Source organism: Eumetopias jubatus, unplaced genomic scaffold (genome assembly GCF_037043125.1).
Source record: "Eumetopias jubatus isolate StellerSeaLion01/CBP00866 unplaced genomic scaffold, mEumJub1_p1.0 scaffold_16, whole genome shotgun sequence".
In the NCBI taxonomy this organism is placed as follows: Eukaryota; Metazoa; Chordata; class Mammalia; order Carnivora; family Otariidae; genus Eumetopias; species Eumetopias jubatus.
This window is the reverse complement of record NW_028274822.1, coordinates 62260866-62280593: the sequence shown is the minus strand read 5'-3', so window position 1 is coordinate 62280593 and position 19728 is coordinate 62260866. Positions and strand designations below refer to the sequence as shown.

The 19728-nt window shown below is 46.0% G+C and overlaps 1 protein-coding gene across 1 annotated transcript in view; it reads right to left on the bottom strand.

Annotated features, from left to right (window-relative positions):
• PRELID3A (PRELI domain containing 3A) overlaps positions 1-12440 on the bottom strand; it is a 30505-nt gene extending 18065 nt beyond the window's left edge. Inside the window, exons 1-2 of the mRNA XM_028089380.1 lie at positions 12367-12440; positions 437-605 (exon numbers count right to left, since the gene is read on the bottom strand). Of these exons, the coding sequence (XP_027945181.1) occupies positions 437-605; positions 12367-12398 (201 nt within the window). The 5' untranslated portion in view covers positions 12399-12440. The remainder of the gene's footprint in view (positions 1-436; positions 606-12366) is intronic.
• Positions 12441-19728: the final 7288 nt, after the last annotated feature.

Here is a 19728-nt window from a genome sequence, read left to right as displayed (position 1 = left end):
GGACACGGGGCCGAGAGGGTTCTGGGCTGGTGGGGCCAGGGCCGAGGCTGGGGAAGCCGGGCCACACACCACGGAGATGGAAACTAAACGAAGTTTACAGAGAAACAAACCATCTCGCAGGCTTCTCTGAAGTCTTGAGTGGGTGCTCTAAGGAAAGGCTGTCACTTCCTGCAGATGGGCACTTGCCGGGCAGATGCAGGTGCAGCGGGGACAACCTGGACGGACGCAGGTAGAGCCTGGGCGGGGCAATGCGGGTGTCTCCTGGGCATGCGCGTGAGCGGGGGCACTGCGGGTGTTGCCTGGGCATGCGCGTGAGCGGGGCAATGCGGGTGCAGCAGGGACAATGCGGGTGCAGCAGGGATAATGCGGGTGTCGCCGGGGCACGCGGGGAAGCGGGCCATCGGAGGCGCGGCGGGGCAAGCAGTCGCAGGCTCACCGCTTTCACGAAGCCGGGCAGCCCCCACTCGGTGCTGAGGAGGCGGTGGCTGTGAAGCCGGCCCCGGCTGTCCACACTGCGCTCCAGCACGTCAACTCCCACGACACAGGGGTTCATTGGATTCGGGTACTTCCTCATGGCAGCTTTGATGACGGTGTCCCATGGGTGGCTGGTGGGAAACACATAACCACCCGGAATAAGCAGGCAATCCCTACATTTGTAAAGCGCGCCAGAGTGGCCCAGGGCGGCCAAGATGCGGGGGCCCACAGAGTGAAATGAAAATCAATGTTAATGCTCCCATTAAACGGGTTTTTTTTTTTTTTTTTTGGTTTTAATTAAGGGTATATTCAAACAAATCTATCTGAGGCATCCGGCTCCATACCCAGATCCAGGATCCCGTGATCCTTCTGGGCTGACCAGAGGCCATCAGAAGGCTTTGCCTGGCAGAACTCTCAGGACACTGGGGACACAGAGGTCTCAGGCTGTTGGCAGCCATGCTCAGTGTGTCTGCATTCCCAACCCAGATGCTGCACTCCCAGGCCACCCCAGCACTGGGGCCTTGGCTGAGCCACTTGCCTCCCTCCACTCAGCACCTTCCTGTCCACATCTTCCACCACCAACCCCTTGCACTCCCCCAGTCCCTAAGAAGCAGCACCCTTTCCTTTGGGGCTTCTGGGTAGATAGACATGTCTCCCCATCCCCAGCCTGTCACCTGCCCCTCCCATGCCGTTCCATGGTAGGGGCGGAACACTGGGGAGCTGGAGTTTATTTGCCTCTTTGCCTGCACTATTGCGGTGAATGAAGGCTTGGCTGTGACTTCCAGTTGGGCTCCTGGACCTAACTGACCACCTTGACACCTGGAACTCAACACTAAAGTAGTATAGTAACGCACCTGCCTTATGTGTATCTAGAACAGGCTACTACTCCCAGCTGGTGATGCTCTACTGAGAACCAACTACAGGTGACCCATGAGCAACACTGGTTTGAAGTGCATGGGTCCACTTATATGTGGATTTTTTTCAATAAATACAGAATAGTACTGTAAATGTATTTTCCTTATGATTTTCTTTTTTTTTAAGATTTATTTATTTATTTTAGAGAGAGAGAGAGAGTGCAAGCATGGTGGAAGGGGCAGAGGGAAAGAGAGAGAGAGAATCTCAAGCAGACTCCCCAGTGAGCACAAAACCCAACGTGGGGCTCAATTTCATGCCCCTCAGATCATGACCTGAGCCAAAATCAAGAGTCAGACACTTAACCAACTGAGCTACCCAGGCGCCCCTTCTTTATGATTTTCTTAAGAACATTTTCTTTTCTCTAGTTTATGGTAGGAATACAGTATATAATACACATAATATAAATATGTAGTAGTATATATAATATATAATACACATATAATAATATAATATGTAGCATTATATATAATAATACACAATATATAATAATATATGCAGTATTATATAATATATAATACACATAATATATAATAATATAATATGTATTACATATAATATATATGTGTATTATATATTATATATAATACATATGTATATACATATATAAAATACATGTTAACCAACTGTTTATGTTATCAGTAAGGTCCATATTAGGCTTTAAGTAGTTAATTGCTGGGGGAATCAAAAGTTATACATTATTTTTATCTACAGAGTCCATGCAACCCCTATTAAAATACCAATAACATCACCCCAATGTTTATAGCAGTAATGTCCATGTGCTCGCTTCAGCAGCACATATATAGCAGTAATGTCCACAATAGCCAAACTATGGGAAAAGCCTAGATGTCCATCAACAGATGAATGGATAAAGAAGATGTGGTATATATATACAATGGAATATTATGAAGTCATCAATAAAATGAAATCTTGCCATTTGCAACGATGTGGATGGAACTAGAGGGTGTTATGCTAAGCGAAATAGGTCAATCAGAGAAAGGCAAGTATCATATGATCTCACTGATATGAGGAAACTGAGAAACAAGACAGAGGATCATAGGGGAAGGGAGGGAAAAATGAAACAAGATGAAACCAGAGAGGGAGACAAACCATAAGAGACTCTTAATCTCAGGAAACAAGCTGAGGGTTGCTGGAGTAGAGGGGGTGGGAGGGATGGGGTGGCTGGGTGATAGACATTGGGGAGGGTATGTGCTATGGTGAGCCCTGTGAATTGTGTAAGACTGATGAATCACAGACCTGTACCCCTGAAACAAATAATACATTATATGTTAATAAAATTAAAAAAAAAAAAACTATAAAAAAAACACATGTGGTTTATCTAAACTCTCAAGAAAATACCAATAACATTTTTCACAGAACTAGAACAAATAATACTAAAAATTGTTTAGAACCACAAAAGACCCCAAATAGCCAAAGTAATCTTGAGAAAGAAGAACAAAGCTGGAGGTAACACAATCCCAGGTTTCAAGCTATACTACAAAGGTGTAGTAATGAAAACAGTATGGTGCTGGCACAAAAACAGACACACAGATCAAAAGAACAGAAGAGAGAGCCGGAAATAGACCAACACTTACATGGTCAATTAATCTACCACAAAGGAGGCAAGAATATACAATGGGGAAAAGACAGTCTCTTCAGTAAATGTGCTAGGAAAACTGGACAACTCCATGCAAAAGAATGAAACTGGACCACTTTCTTACACCATACAAAAAAATAAAACTCAAAATGGATTAAAGACCTAAATGTGAGGCATGAAACCATGAAAATCCTAGAGGAAAACAGGCATACATTGTTTGACATTGGCTGTAGCAATATTTTTCTAGATATATCTCCTAAGGCAAGAGAAACAAAAGCAAAGAGAAATTATTGAGACTACACCAAAACAAAAACTTTTGCACAGTGCAGGAAACCATCAACAGAAAAAAAAGGCAACCTAGTGAATGGGAGAAGATATTTGCAGATGATATATCTGATAAAGGGTTAATATCTAAAATATATAAATAATTTATTCAATCCAACACCAAAAAAGCAAATAATTCAATTAAAAATGAGCAGAGGACCTGAATAAACGCTTTTCCAAAGGGCCAACAGGTACACAAAAAGATGCTCCGGATCACTAATCATCAGGGAAATGAAAACCAAAACCACAATGAGCTATCACCTTATGTCAGATTAAGAGACATAAGGGAGTTAGAATGGCTAAAATCAAAAAGACAAGAAATAACAAGTGTTGGTGAGGACATGGAGAAAAAAGAACCCTTGTGCACTGTTGGTGGGAATGCAAATTGGTGTTGCCACTGTGGAAAACAATTTGAGCTTCCTCAAAAAACTAAAAAATGAAATACCATACAATTCAGTCATTCCACTACTGGGTATTTACCCAAAGAAAACAAAAATATTAATTCGAGAAGATATATGCACCCTTATGTTTACTGCAGCATTATTTATAATAGCCAAGATATGGAAGAAATCCAAGTGTACATTGATAGATGAATGGATAAAGAAGATGTGGTATATATGTATATACAATGGAATATTCCCCAGCCATAAAAAAGGGTGAGACTTTGCCATCTGTCACAACATGGATGGACCTAGACAGCATTATGCTAAATGAAGTAAGTCAGACAAAGAGTCAAATATCATATGACTTCACTCATAGGTAGAATCTAAAAAACAAAACAAATGAATAAACAAATAAAATGCAGAAATGCGGAGAACAAACTGGTGGTTGTCAGAGGGGAGAGAGGTAGGGGGATGGACAAAATGAATGAAGGGGAGTGGGATATACCAGCTTCCAGTTATGGAGTGAGCACCTCATGGGTACAAAAGATACAGCATAGGGAACGTAGTCTAGCCTTCTGTGGTGCAGATGGTGGCTACCTGTGGTGAATGTGGCATAACGTAGAGAGATACTGAATCACTGTGATACACCTACAACTAACATAACAGTGTGTCAACTACATTCGACAGAAATAGATATTTAGGAAGTAGTAGTACTTTGTAACTAATTGTAAGAGAAAGAAAGATAAAGTGACCAGACATTCCAGTTTGCCCAGGACAATTCCAATTTTGCCTTTTGTCTTATTGGACATATTAAGAGTGTCCTCTTTTACTTTCAAAGTTATCCCAACTTGGATGATAAACTATGTATTAATCCTGAAAATAAGGAGAGAGGAGGACTCAAGAATGATGCCCAAGTTTCTGGCTTGAACAACTGTGTGGATAGTTGGGCCATTTATTAAAAGGGGATTTTTTTTTTAAAGATTGTATTTGAGGGGCACCTGGGTGGCTCAGTCGTTAAGCGTCTGCCTTCGGCTCAGGTCATGATCCCAGGGTCCTGGGATCGAGCCCCGCATCGGGCTCCCTGCTCGGTGGGGAGCCTGCTTCTCCCTCTCCCACTCCCCCTGCTTGTGTTCCCTCTCTCGCTGTGTCTCTCTGTGTCAAATAAGTAAAATCTTAAAAAAAAAAAAAAAGATTGTATTTGAGGGGCGCCTGGGTGGCTCAGTCGTTAAGTGTCTGCCTTCGGCTCAGGTCATGGTCCCAGGGTCCTGGGATCGAGCCCCTCATCGGGCTCCCTGCTCAGTGGGAAGCCCGCTTCTCCCTCTCCCGCTCCCCCTGCTTGTGTTCCCTCTCTCACTATATCTCTCTCTGTCGAAAAATAAATAAAATCTTAAAAAATATATATTGTATTTGAGAGAGAGTGAGAGAGAGCATGAGCAGGGGGAGGGGCAGAGAGAGAGGGAGAAGCAGGCTTCCCGCGGAGCAGGGAGCCCGATGCGGGGCTCGATCCCAGGACCCTGGGACTGTGACCTGAGCCGAAGGCAGACGCACAACCAACTGAGCCACACAGGCGCCCCAGAAAGGGGATTTTTAAACAAGTTACACATAATTTTCAGCTGTGCAGGGGCTCAGCACCCCTAACCCCCCACATTATTCAAGGGAAACTACTTTGTCCCACCTTTGAAGTGGTATATGGCCGTGAAGTGGTCAACATATTTTTTTCTGATTATAAAGTGTCCAGAGTTCTGAAAAACAAAGTATGCAAATAAAAGCATCCACAATTCCACTATCCAAAGATGATGCCAGGCTGTGTGGGAGTCCCCGAAGATGTCCCCAGCTCTCCCTGAAGCTTCTCCTGCAGGCCACCGCCACTCTCTCTCTCTGGCCCTGAGCCGTTGAGGTGGGGGGTGGGCATCTTTGTCCCTGTTTGGTGTCCCGCTAGCGGCGAGGTCCCGAGCCACATTTACGGCTGCCCCACTCTTGGGGCAGCGCTTCTTTAGTGCTTGGTTAGGCTGAAACCCCACGGCTGTCCGCAGGGAGTCAGAGGTGCGCCCTTCAGGTTTTCAGGGTGGACCGCCCCTCTGGGTGCTTCTTTCCCTAATTCTTCCTTCCTCAGGATGTGTGTGCTCCCAGAAGCATCCGAGCCTCCGGCAAAGATGAGCATGTCAACAACGCCATCATTTTCGCAGGTGTACTCAGACAAGTTTAAACAACATGTGTAGACACAGCCCCGAGTCAAGAGCTAGACACACGCGTGCGCACGCCTGCACGCACACGCACGCACACACGCACACACATGCACCCCTTACAAAATTAAACTGGGATCAAGCTCAAACCATACTCAGACACTGCTTTTTATATTTAACTGATGATGAACATCTTCCCATATCATGAACCTATTTTCAGAAATCTGAGTATAAAGGGCTAACCACAGGTCATCTTATAGGTATTTATATGTAACTAGCTCCCTTACAACGGTTATTTAGATTTTGCTCCCAATTTTGCTCCGTAAAATAAAGACAGTAGCAAACATTTGTGTATACTCATCTTTCACATATCTCATTTTTCCTTAAGATTAATTCCTAGAAATGAAATTACTAAGTCAAATATCAAAGATTACAAATTGACAGGTTTTGTTCCATATTTGACATCCTTTTAAAATATCAGTTACTGACCATTAATTTACTTTAAAACCTCATAAAACCCTGTCCCGTGTCAAAAAGTTGGCAGCAGGGCCCACTCTAGAACTGGGTCTCCCAGCCCCCCCCACCCTCTGTTGTACCATGTCCATACCCTCTATGTTCCATGGCCTCTAAATTGTCAGGGCTGATCTAAAATCTCTTTTAAACAAAAAATGCTTTTTCAAACCATGGAATCATGTCACTGAGTTGTTACATCAACCAGCTTTAACATAAAGCGATGAAGACGCAGAGATGTGGTTACACCTGATCACTCTGGAGGACCCAGAGAGCTGAGCTTTCTTCCCTGAGGAAGAACTGTCAGGGACGTGGTTGATCCAAGATCTATGGAAGGAGGGAGAATCTGGACATACGTGAAAGCAATAAGGGACTGAGTTACATGGGGGCCTTCTCAATGAAATACTCTACGAGCATTGCAGGCTAAGGTCCTAAGAGTTGTTCCCATAAAAATCACTACTTTAAGAAGAATAGGCTTTGCCTCCTGAAATTACTTAAAACTAGCAAAGAGTTGAAATATTTGTATGAAGAACATCATACACAATAATCCTTCTTTTCTAGAGAAACCTTGCATCTTTCTAGCTGATGATTTAAACTAAATACAAGCCACTTAAAATACTCACATAATAAATAATTCTACTGATTATAGCAGGAGGACCAATACAAGTTAATATGGACATCAGCAGATGCAGGAAATAACATTTTTTAAAATAACAAGGGTTAAGTAGAGCACACTTCCTGGTTAAAGGAAATAGCCTGACATTCATTCGATTGGCAAAAATGGCAAAGTCTGGCAATATCAAGTGTTGGGAAAAAGGGGGAGACTGAGCTGTGGGTGGTAAATTGGTCCAAGCCCTGAGAGATGCTGAGAAGGCCGGTGCCCTGGTTTCAGGGCTTGTGTGTCAGGCAGGCCAGGAATCGGCTGAAGTTCATCCTGGGAGGCGCAGTCCTGGCTGTGTCTGTGACCCACAGTGACCATGGTGGAGTGTGACTCTGTCCCCAGGGGGTGGCTGCCTCGGAGCACAGTGCCGCTGCAGAAGTGCCGGGCATCACCCCTGTGGTACCTGGCCTGGCAGCCCAGGAGGTGGTGGGATTCAGTCTACCTGGCACACAGGAGTGGAAAGGAGTAACAGAGCATCTCTCTATGCACAGCCAGGGTGTCAGAAAGATGAAGTGGGATGAAATTATAGGACGCCTGGGATTTGCCTAAAATAACCCAGGGGGAAGGAGAGCAGTGGGTAGGGACACGTGAAACCAGCTGGGCTGTGAGAGAGTGACTGTCAACGTAGGAGATGGCAGTGGGCACTCACTATTCTCAGCTCTCCATTTTTGCATACTTTTAAAATTTCCATAATAACAAGGTTTTTAAAAAATATATGAGGCAGCCACAAACAAGGCAACGCGCTCCTGCACCCACCCAAAGCAACTCCAGGCCCAGTTGGGCGGTTCTCAGAGTGTGGTCCACACCTGGGGGCTCCCAGGCCCTCTCCAGAGGTCTGCCAGGCCAAAACTGCCTCAGTGCTACTGAGACATGATTTGCCTTTTGCACCATATTGACCTTTACCCCAATGCTGCAAAATCAACAAAGGGTAAAGCTGCTGGCCTCTCCTCACGAATGAAGGCCCTGACCCCAAACCGCACTTGGGGTCAGGGCTCACTGCTGTTCACTCAGGAAAATAATGCCAGTATCTCTTAAAAATATCCGTTATGAAATAGTAAGATTATTAATTTCGCATTAGACCCCTAAGTACCACTGTACTGATGTTCTGAGCAAGAGAGCAGGGCGTACAGGAAGCAGACCAACTGCACTCGGAGGTCCATCGTAGCCAGGGGAGCACCGGGCAGCTGGTGGGTGGTGGGCCCAGCTAGCTGCTACTCTCCAGCCCAGTCCCCCACTTCTATGCAAAACAGATGGATGGACTTTGGTTATTCAGACTTAGGTATGTGGCAGACATTTTCTCAAAAATGAATACAGCAAGCCTATCACTTCAAGAACAACTGATTATTATTTGCTGCCAAAGAGAAAATTTGAGCTCTTGAATGCAGACTGGAATTTTAGAAAACTTGTATCCTCTGCTGGGAGCCTGATGACTGCCCCATACTGCATACCTGATGAACCCATATGTTCCAAGTGATTGGTGCGAAATGTCACTCACGTATAAGGCAGGCCAATTTCTCTGGTCATTATGGTTTCAGATCTTCCGTTGAAATGAACTTCAGAAACCACCGGTCTTGTTGTAGTAGGAAATTACTTAAAGTAGCCACACTCACTTTAAAAGACTATTAAAATACCAAATGGGTTTTATTCATAGAGTGAGGCTGGGTTTTATTCGTATATTTGAACCAAAAAACAGACTGCAAAACATTGGTGCAGAAGTAGACAGGAGGATCAAGCTATCTTCTGTTATACCAGAAATTAGCAAAAAAAAAAAAAAAAAAAATCAAACAGCGCCACTCTTCCTAATTTTTGTGCTTTTGGAAAATACAGGTTTGTTTTTATTAATGAAGTGGGTTTATCATTATTAATTTGAATGAATATTTTTAAATTTATCCATTTAATTTCTAACATAGTAGACAGTGGTAGATATAACCCAAATAAAAACTGTCTGGGGCACCCAATATTTTCTAAGAGTGTAAAGAGGTCCTGAGGCTGAAGAGTTTGAGAATCGCTGGCCTAAGCGGTCCCTTGATTAAAGGGACTGGAAATGTATACGGGAGTGATCACTGCAGTATGAGGTGGAATAAAGGGGGAAATGTTATGTCCCTTCAATAAGAGAAAGGATAAATTGTGACATATTCATACAATGGAATATCATGCAGCTATGAGACACACAAACACACACACACACATCTCAAAAACACACTGTTGTGAAGAAAGGGAAATGGACAAAAGATCTGTACCAAGTGATGCCACTGATTTCCATTTTAAGACAACAAATGACATTATGCATTGTTTATGGATAAACACACACACACACACACACATACACACACACACACACACACACATAAACGTAGTCAAACCGACCTTCAGAAGGATGAACCCACCAAGTTCATAATCTTGTCGGCCTGTGGGGAGAAAGGGAACAGCACTGGGAGGCACTTCAACTCTTGTCTGTAATGTCCAATTTCTCTCGTTTAAAAGAAACAGTGGGGAGGTGCTTTTCCCTGCTCCTGGCTAGAAAGCAAGACTGATGGAGGGCACATCCCCTCCAAAGCTCCTGACTTCTCTGAGATGGTTATCACCTTCTGGATATCTTTCCTGGTAGCTGCTGGAATCCAAGGAGTGTATGATCTTGATGCTGCCAGCCAATCTTGTGTTGGCTATTAGGAAAGATTCTGTTCTAGGCCTACCTGAAACCCTGGTCAATGCTGTGAGGATGAAATTTATAGTCCTGTTAATGTTAAGTGTTCCTTTCTATATTTTTATTATTCAGCCTGTATTTTTCATTACTATTTAAGCTCTATTGAACCCTGTCTCGGTAGCGCACGTTGATCCCGATGGCTTTCCCCAAGGGCTCTCCATTTCCATAGCTGTGTTCATTCTGCTCTCTGCTATGCCCCACTCCAGGTCTGGGGTTTCTTTCTTTTTTTTTAAGATTTATTTATTTTAGAGAAAGAGAGAGAATGAGAGGGAGAGGGAGGGAGACTCCCAAGCAGACTCCGAACGAGCACAGAGCCAGATGTGGGACTCGATCTCATGACCCTGAGATCATAACCCAAGTTGAAACCAAGAGCTGAGAGCTTGGCCAACTGCACCACTCATGCACCCCTGGGCCCTGGGGTTTCTTCAGGACACAGGAGGAAAACTTGATAAATGTCAAAGTTTTTGTGCCTGATTATTTCTTGCCTTTCAAGAGTAAATTTATGAACCTCCAATCAAATGTTCACCTGCCAGCACAACAAATATATAAAAAGTAAACAAGTATAGAAAGAAAAAGAAAGGTTTATAATCCCCAAAGGTTTATAATCCCAAAAACAAAACAAAACAGTGAATTTAAGGGACTAAGCAAAGGGAAACTCCTTATTAAGCCTAGCTAGAAAGCCAGGCTTCCACTTTGGTACTGTCCTACAGATGGCCTGTCATCAAAAAGTATCACGTCACTCACCACCTGTCTGCCACAGGGGCCTACTTACTATCATCCTCAGCCACTTGCATTCCACATTTGCCAATTTCAAGTTCAAAAATCAACGGCAGAGGATCAGCACCTAGTCCACAGTAGCTTGGGGGCTCCCTGGAATTCTTTTGATGGATAGCTGCCCTTATTCTGGAAGGGGACCTGGTTTCCTTGAGATTCCTCTGCCCCACACTGAGCACCTACTATGTGCCAGGCACTTGCAGAGTATCAGGGACACAAAATGAATTAGGTAAGGAACGAAGGACTCATACAGACTACCATACCAATGAACCTCAAAAAAATGTGCCAAGTAAAAGAAGCCAGACACAAATGACCACATATTGTTATGATGACATTTATGTCAAATGTCTGGAAAAGGCAAATCTACAGAAACAGCAGATTAGTGGTTGCCTGGGGCTGGGAATGAGAGTGGCGGGTGCCTGTGAATGGGAATGAGGGTGTCTCTGTAGCATGACGGAAAAGTTCTAAAACCAAACTGTGGTGATGGTTGTACAACTCTGTAAATTGACTAAGAATCATTGAATCTTACACATTAAGCAGGTGAATTTTATCAATAGTGACTTTCCATAAGCTGACCATTCACTTCTGCTCGTCAACCAACATTCCATGAACTTCTAGGGCAGTCCTTCTCAGGTGTTCAGTGAGAACACTGAGTCCCACTGCCTGGGCACACAGTTTGCAATGACTTAACTTCTCCCCTCTGCATTCTGATGGTGCCAGTTATGTCCCAAATTGAGAAAAGAATCTCTGGAGTCATTCTCACTGGGGTTTTTACTGGATCTCTCAAGGAACCCCAGTTGAGAAAGGCTGCAGACCGTACAAAGATCCACACTAAACTGGATCCCCTAAAGTCTAAAGATTTCATTAAAAATAATTTCAGAGGTTTTAAATCACTTGATAAATTTTTATTATAATAATTTTACATAAAAAGGCCAAAGGATGACAATTCCATTTCACGCAGTATTTTTTTTTTCCAAAAACGACATGCTTCTCTAAGTGGGGGTCAAGGAATCTTTAAAATCTTTGTTCCTTTAAAAAATCTTAAAGGATAATTTCACAGTCACATATCAAGCGACTTAGGAGAAGATACCATTTAAGTCACGAGGGTACTCTTAAACAGTTCCCAGTTTTCCATGCTGGCTTGGAGGCTTTCCATGCCCACAAGTGCATTCAGGGCGAAAGACCCCCATAAGCCTTCTCCACATTTGGCTTCCTCCCGAGCTCACAGCTGTGTTCAACTGCACTGCACAATCTCAGGGAAGGACTGGGCCCGCTCTCCAGGCCTCCGTTCTCCCTAGGATGCCGCGCGCCCTGCCCCAAAGAGCGCATTGTGCAGGCGAGATTGGGCCTGCTCCCGGGTGGGCTGAAGTGTGGGCACGGTCACTTTGCCGGGTCCCCTCCCCGCCGCGTCCACCCAGGCCTCCATGCACACCAGGGCGCCCAGCAGCCGAGGGCACTCGCCGGCCCACGCCGTCTTGCCCCATTGGGCTGGCTGAGATCGGTCCCAGCAGCTCGGCCCTCCGCCAGCACCCCGGGGAAAGGCCGCCCCCCCGCCCCCTAGCTTCGACAATCCCACCACCCGCCTCCGTCCGTCAGGCGGCCCTTCCATCAAACAGACTGCACCACTCCGCCGGCTCTCTCCCTAACGACGCCCTAGAAGGGACAGAGCCCGCCCCCTCCTTTTAGGATGCCAGGGCCGCCGTCTGGGAGCGGCCAGCGCGGGGCTGGGCGGGCTCGGCGAGGGCCCGGTCTGGGGTCCAGCCTTTCCTCGGCCGCCCCCCGCGGCTCGGGGGCAGGAGCAGGTGCCGGTCCGGACCCCACCGTGGCCCGCAGCCCGACCTCACCCAAACACGTGCTCGGAGCTCCAGATCTTCATTGCCGCCGGCAGCCGGCCGCAGGGCGCGGGCTCCCGGCTCGGACTCCGCCCGCCCGATCCTGCGCGCCCGGCTCCTCCCTCCAGGCGCGTGGGGGCGGGGGCGGGGCCGGGCGCTCTCCGGCCCCGCCCGCTTGCCTGTTACTTGGCCACGAGGGTTATGGCGGCTAAAAATAGGGTTGCGGGACTCAGCTGGAGCCGCGGGTGGGGGAATCTGCGCTGCGGCAGGGAGATGCGCGGACAGCACCAGCTGCAAATGCAGGGATGGGAGGCGAGGGACTAATGCTCATCGTTCAGGTTGTCCAAATTCTCCCAAAGCGCTCTCCAGCCAGCCTGGTTTCTACTGTTGGTAAGTATAAAGAAAAACAAAATCTCCTGCCAGACCCCCCCAAAACTCCCCAAGGAAACAGAAGAGAAAGAAAACAGTTTTAGTATTGAGTCGCATTAAACCAGAACGTAAGGTGCGTCACAGGCGGTCCCCTAAAGAGATTGCAAAGACAGCAAGAAATCTCACCCTTTTATATAGCCAGGCAGGTGCGACACCTACATCCATGTTCTCAAATGAGAGGACTCGACAGCACCTTTTGTCACACAGAGTTCACCCTAAATTTACCTGGTGATTAGAGTGGCTGTTTTTGTTTGCTAATTGTCTTTATCCGAAGAAGCAATAAAATTCTCATGTTGTTGCCATAGAAGGTAGGTTTGAAGCCAAGTGCTCCTGGAAATTAAGCTAACATTTCAGGGAGATGGTGCCCAGGACCTTGAGAAAGAACATTTCTGGGTTAGAACTGGCAAAACGCCTACTTAGCTTTTTAAAAACATGTACACACATCTCGAAAGGATGAAGAATTTACAAGTTTTCTAGAGTAAATGCTCTTTAAGAAGGGAAAGGAGAAGCTCTTTTCCTTTTGCACCAGGGAAAAATCAGTTTTTTTCTTTTTAGATTTGTATTTACTCTGCACTACCACAACCAAAGTTCAGGTACAAAGAAACAGATGCTTGTTTTGTGAAGAAGAGAAACCGGCGCAGAATGAGATGGGGTGTAAGGGCAGGGGACCTCATCTAGCCTGCTACTGAATCCCAGCACTTAGCACAGCACAAGGCACTGACTGGGCGTCTGGAACCTGTTTGTGCAATGAGCCAGTGAAGTGGAAAGAGCTCACGGAACCAGCCAGAAGACCTAGGTTAGGCTACCATCTACTCACAACGACCTTTACCACCTATGGCTTTAACCTTACAGTAATCTTCCAAAGTTGGTGCTACTATGCCTGTTTTATAGATGAGCAAAAGAGAGCTCACAGAGCAGTGCAGTCTGTCTGATGGAGGGGCCGCCTGGCTGATGAGGCCTACGGTGGAACTGCTGAAGCAGGGGGCAAGGGGGAGCTTTTCCTTTGGGGTTCGTGGAGGGCTGAGCTGCTAACATACAGGACTGGACAGTGGAATTTGTATGATTCCCCCTCACACCTGTGCTACAGTGGCTCACAATTATGATCAGGCCCGTTGTGGAACACTTCCTATGCAGTCAGCCCTAGGAAGCTAGGTGCTGTTATTTTGGTTTTTAAAAACCATCATCATTTACAGTCAGCATTTTCCACAGAGGTGTATGGAGCATGAGGCTTAAGGAATGGGGCCGGATGGTGAGTTAGAACACACTGTAGGGGAGACAGCTCCTGTAGGTTGCTCCAGGTCTGAGAGGGATGAGCTGCTGAGTTTGCATCTCACCATGTGAGAAAACTAAGACCCTAACCAGGTGGTGCCTTGGTACAGAAACCTGCTGTGTAGGGTGAAGCTGGGTAACCGAGAAAGGGGGAGAAATGAGGACCACCTTCCATCCCTTGTCCCGCCCTCAGGTCTCCCTGACACACAGCTGTGGCTTCTCAGGTAGCCACGCCCAGCTCAGGTGTCTCCAAAGAGCAAGTTATCAGAAACCTTCACTTCCATTGCATAACTGCTAGAACTGGTGTGACCCCCTTGCTACCAGCAGGAGGATGAAATCAGCACCGAGAATGGAAATTGATAGGAAAAAGGCCGTAGTGAACCCTTTCTCAGCCAGACTGAAATGCCCTTACCCAGGGACTCACAGCCATGCTCTAACAAATGTTTTCATTGTCTCATGTCATTGGAATTCACATTTTAGCCCAAAGCCCCCAACTGATACACCCACCTTCTGAGCGAAGCCTCCAGTTCTCTCCTCTGGAACATTCCACCAGTGTCTCCTGACCTTCCTGCCTTCTCCACTCATCCTAGGCCACAGTTCACAGAGAACTGGGGTCAGCTGGACGGATGCTACAATCTGCCGTCTCCGGTCAGGGCCCAAAGGACTCTGTGCTATTGGTATGAAGTCACAATCTTACGGATCATTGCAGAGGGAATGGCAGGTGCCCTGTTTCATCCAGACCCTCTAAGGACACTTTTCCTTATCTTTGGATAGCATCATCCCCCAAGTGATTGCCAACCTTTACCGCTGTCTCCATACCTCCCCTTCAGTTCCTGTCCCCCTCATTCGGGGTAGATGACTTTACTTCTTGCTAAATGGAGACAATTAAGCCAAGAGGTGTGATCTCTTTCAACCTCGGGCCGTTACAGTGTATCGTGCTGCTAGGAGTGCCATCCCTGGAGGGAGGCTGCCCAGGTTCAACACTGGATAACCAACTACTGATTGTATGACCTTGAGCAACTTGCTTAACTTGTCTAAGCCCCAGACTCCTGGTATGTAGAACGGTTGAATGGGCCACAATGGTAGTCAGCACCCAGCAGTGTCAGACGTGCAGCAAGTGTCCAATATGTAGTGGTTCCTATCATGATCTAGACCCAGGCCAAGCTCCCCTCCCATCCTCCAGGTGACCTGCTCTTCTCTGGGTCCCCTGTCCCCTAGGCACCTGCTCCACTAGTCATTCCTTCCATAGCTCCCATTTCTTCCACACACGGGGCATTTCACTTCACATCCACCCTGGATTATAAATATGGCCAACTTTTAACTTTAACCCCCCCACACAAAACCTTCCAAATCTCCCCCTTGACTCTGCACCTGTCTGTGGGTCCTTAGAGGAGCCCAGGACCTTGAACTTTTTCACTTACCTCTACCCCTGCTCATCCCAAACCAGATAGGTTGATTTTTCCTTGCTTGGGGTTTGCAGAAAACAGAGGAGTAATTCCCAATCACCCTCCCCTTAAATAAGCAAAGATTTGTTATTTTTAATTAAATATTAAATGAGGGACGCCTGGGTGGCTCAGTCAGTTAAGCATCTGCCTTCAGCTCAGGTCATGATCTCAGGGTCCTGGGATCGAGCCCTGCATCAGGCTCCCTGCTCAGCAAGGAGTCTGCTTCTCTCTCTCCCTCTGCCTCTCCCCCACCCACCCAGCTTGTGCTCTTCTCTCTCGATGTCTCTCAAATAAATAAATAAAATCTTAAAAAAAAATAAATAAATGTGAAATAAAACAATGTTCTTGTTCCATAGGAATATTCGAGCAGAGATGGAGGCTAGCTTAGGGGGTGCTGGGCAGACCCACCGCGCCCTGAGGCAGTTCCTGGACGCTTGGAGGATCCATTCGCTCTTTGCTCTTCGAAGCAGCCAGGACAGACTCCGGCAGGTGTGGTGGGCGTGCTCACGGCCAGGTGACACGTGGGTCTGATCCAGTGCCACCCAACAGTTCTTTGTTGTTGTTTTAGTTTTATGAGTTCTGTAGAACTGGAAAGGTGCCAGTGAAAAGAGCGACTGGCCGTGTGTTAGTTGGTTAAGCCAAACACAGGATCCAGTTGTTTCCCCAGGAATCATCAGACAAAGATGGGATGACAGATTCGGCTGCTGACTGAACCTCCCACAGCAGTGCACATCTGGACTGGTTGTTGTCACAGCAGTTATGGGAACGAAGGAGTTTCCCAAGGAATGGAAGATTTAGGAGCAAAAGTCATCCCTCACCTTTATCTTTGGCTGAAATGCCTCTTCCACTTTTTTTTTTTTCTGGCTTGAAAACCAGGGTCACTTTTGTGGTTACTGAATCAACGAGGGAAAGGATGAAAGACACGTGCCATCCTAGAAGTTTATGGTCGTAAATGCCAAAGCTGTGTGTGTAAAGCACTTGAAACTTATCTTGCGGCTGCTACGCTCCCCTGTAAGTATTATGAAATTGTTCTCCCCACTTCTCAGTCTTTAAGAGTCCATGTTTACTCTTCCCACTTTGTTACTGCTTATTATATTCCACATGCTGTGACTGGCTCCTGAGACTCTTCTCGTTAGGGTCACCAGAAGCCATCACATTTTCCAATCCAGTGGCCATTGTTCAGCCCCATTCCTAGACCTCTCTAGTGCACTTGAACTACTGAGTGGTGTCTCCTTGAAACTCTGCTACCTTGGCTCCAATGACATCTCATTGCTTGTCATATCCCTTCTCGGTCTCCTTAGCAGATTTCTCTCCCCCCTCTGCCTTCCGTTCTTCTCACTCTACACCTTCTCCCTGAGTGAACTCACTGAGATTCATGGTTTCTACTAACTCCCAAGCCTGTATCTCACTCTCATTTCAACCCCAAGCCTCACACCCATCTATCCGGTTACCCATGGGATATTCCCTGGGTCCATACCTCAAACTCATCATGGCGCAAGCATCTTTCACCGTAAGCAGATTCCTTTCCAGAATTCACTTGTCCAGGGTCATGGTAGCACCCGGGTGCCGCACACTAAAGTAATCCCTTACACCCTACATCCAACCAATCATCAAGTCCTTTAGAATTTACCTCTTACAGATTGTTTTAATCCATTCATTCTTCTCTATGCTTTAAGAGCCAGTGTGATTTAATAGTTGTAGTTGAAGGCATTGGTTTGCAGATGAACAAACCTGGGTGCCCATTCTGGCTCCCTTTCTGCAAATTGCTTGACTTCTCCAAATGTCCATGTCATGATCTATGAGATGGGGATACTAGCTGTAGCTACCCTGTAGGATGTGTGAGAATTAAATGAGAGTATAGGGCAAGTCCTTTAGCACAGGGACTGGTGGGCAGTAACAACAAGTGTCAGCCATTCTCATTGTTAGTACTGGATTACCACCTGCCACCGTTGACCCAGCCCAACCCTTCACCACCTTGCCTCTGGATCACTCTAATGGCCCCCTGGCTGGGCTCACAGCCGCCCAGCCAGCCCCTCAGAATGGTGCCATCCCTGTACCTAAATGTCACTCTCGTGTCATCAGTGTATGTCGCACCCCCTCCAAAGCTATGTTTGACACACACACACACCCCATGGCGCTCCTCACTCCCTGGCCCTCCCCTGATTGTTCTTCCTGCACACCTCCGCCATGACTCGCAGCACGCTGTTCCGCGATGACTCTCCTTGTTTGTGTTTCTGCCTCTCCCACTAGATTGATGCTTATTAAGGAGGCAGATTTCTGGGCTCCACCTCTTGCCTTTTAAATTGGCATCTCGGGGTGGGGGGCAGAAATAGGCATTTTTTGATGAGCAGCCTCAGCAGGTATAAGGCTACCTGAAGTGTGGACAGGAGTCCTCCACGTGCCTGTGAGCTCTTCAAGGATGAGGGCAGAGCCTTACTCATTTCTGTGTATCCAGGATCTGTCCAAGGGCCTGGCAAACAGTAAGCACTTGATAATTGCTTGTTCCGTGAGTCAGGGACGACTCGGAGGCCGTCCTGAAGCTGGGAGTGGCCTGGTCATGGGGACAGGTGGGGCTTACTGGCAGAGCCCTGCAGGCCAGTGTCCCCGGAAGCCCTACGGCCTCTTTTTGAGAGGCTTTCAACTGACAGTTTTTCAGTTTGAATTCTATATATTGAGATCTTGTGTCAAAATTTCATTTTTACAAGAGTCTGATGCTAAAAATAAGTAAGTTTGAAGACTGCTGTGGCAGAACAGTTTTTTAATGTAGAGAGAAAAATCAATCTCCCAGGAGGTAGGAAGTTTTGAAGAACTTTTGGAGCTGTTTCTTTCCCATTTGCCATGGATATTGCTTCATTATCCCAGGATTATAACAAAATTTAGGCTGTGGTGGTTTTTTTTGTAAGTTTTTACTTTAATTCCAGGTAGTTAACATACGGTGTTATATTAGTTTCAGGAGTAGGCTATAGAGGTTCAACGGTTCCATACATCACCCGCTGCTCATTAGGCTCTGAGGTTTAATTGATCCTCAAATACAGTGACAGGAAAGACTGGATTTACAGAGATTTCACACTGCCGTACTGTCAGAACAAGATGGCAGGGGGCCATTAGCATCTAGGTTTTCTAAGATCCTACATATAGAGTGTTATTGGAATCCGAAGACATGTTCTCTAAATTCAGAACTATCCTGAACCTCAACATACCTGAGATATTCTAACACATTACTGAAATAGAGGATATCCCCATGACCTTTTAATTTCTATGGTATGTTTCTATTATATAATTAATTCCTCTTCTCAACCCCTACATACAATTTCCAAAATAAGTCCCTCAAATATATATCTTAAATTTTGCTCCTTATTTCTGCTTCTGGGCACCTTATCCCACACAGTTTACATAGTTTTTCACTAGAAACAGAAGATACCATTTCCTTCCCAGCTTGCAAACCCCCTTCCCATTATGCTTGCTGTTATTGCAAAAGATGGCTTATGATTAAGGGGGTGGTGTCCAAAACAGTCATCAGTTTTCTCACAAGAAGACATGACTGGGAAAAATCTAGGAACTTTAGATTTGCATATACTATTGTGGCCAAAATTTTTAGAAAAATATTTGATCATTACTGGGGCACCTCGCTGGCTCAGTCGGTGGGACATGTGACTCTTGATCTTGGGGTCGTGAGTTCAAGCCCCACCTTGGGCATGGAGCCTACTTTAAAAAAAGAAAAAGAAAAAGAAAAATATTTCATCATTATCAAGAAAAGTGATTAGGAAGATTCTAAATGTTCTGCTATTATCATTCATGAGACTTGCATTGCTATAACTTGAGTCGATGTCATGATTCCTTCTTTTATTCATTACCATCTAGGAGATACTAATATTATGTCTCGAGGTTCCTTCACCAAGTTTTTGAAATTCACAATGTGGGCTGGTCTCAGAGATTGATAGACCTCTCCTGCCACCTAGTGGGAAAACATGCAGTACAGCTCTGCAGGAACTGTCTCCAGGTCCTGGTCGCAAAACATTTGTAAATGATTTTCTTTAGATAATATTTACCAAGCAATCTCTCTGCTAGGAAATCATCCTCTGAATAGATACTGGCATATAGTATACATCAATAAGAATGTTCATTGTAGCATCTGAAGTACAAATAAATTGGGAACAGTCTAAACAACCCTTGGGGGGCGCCTGGGTGGCTCAGTCGTTAAGCATCTGCCTTCAGTTCAGGTCATGATCCC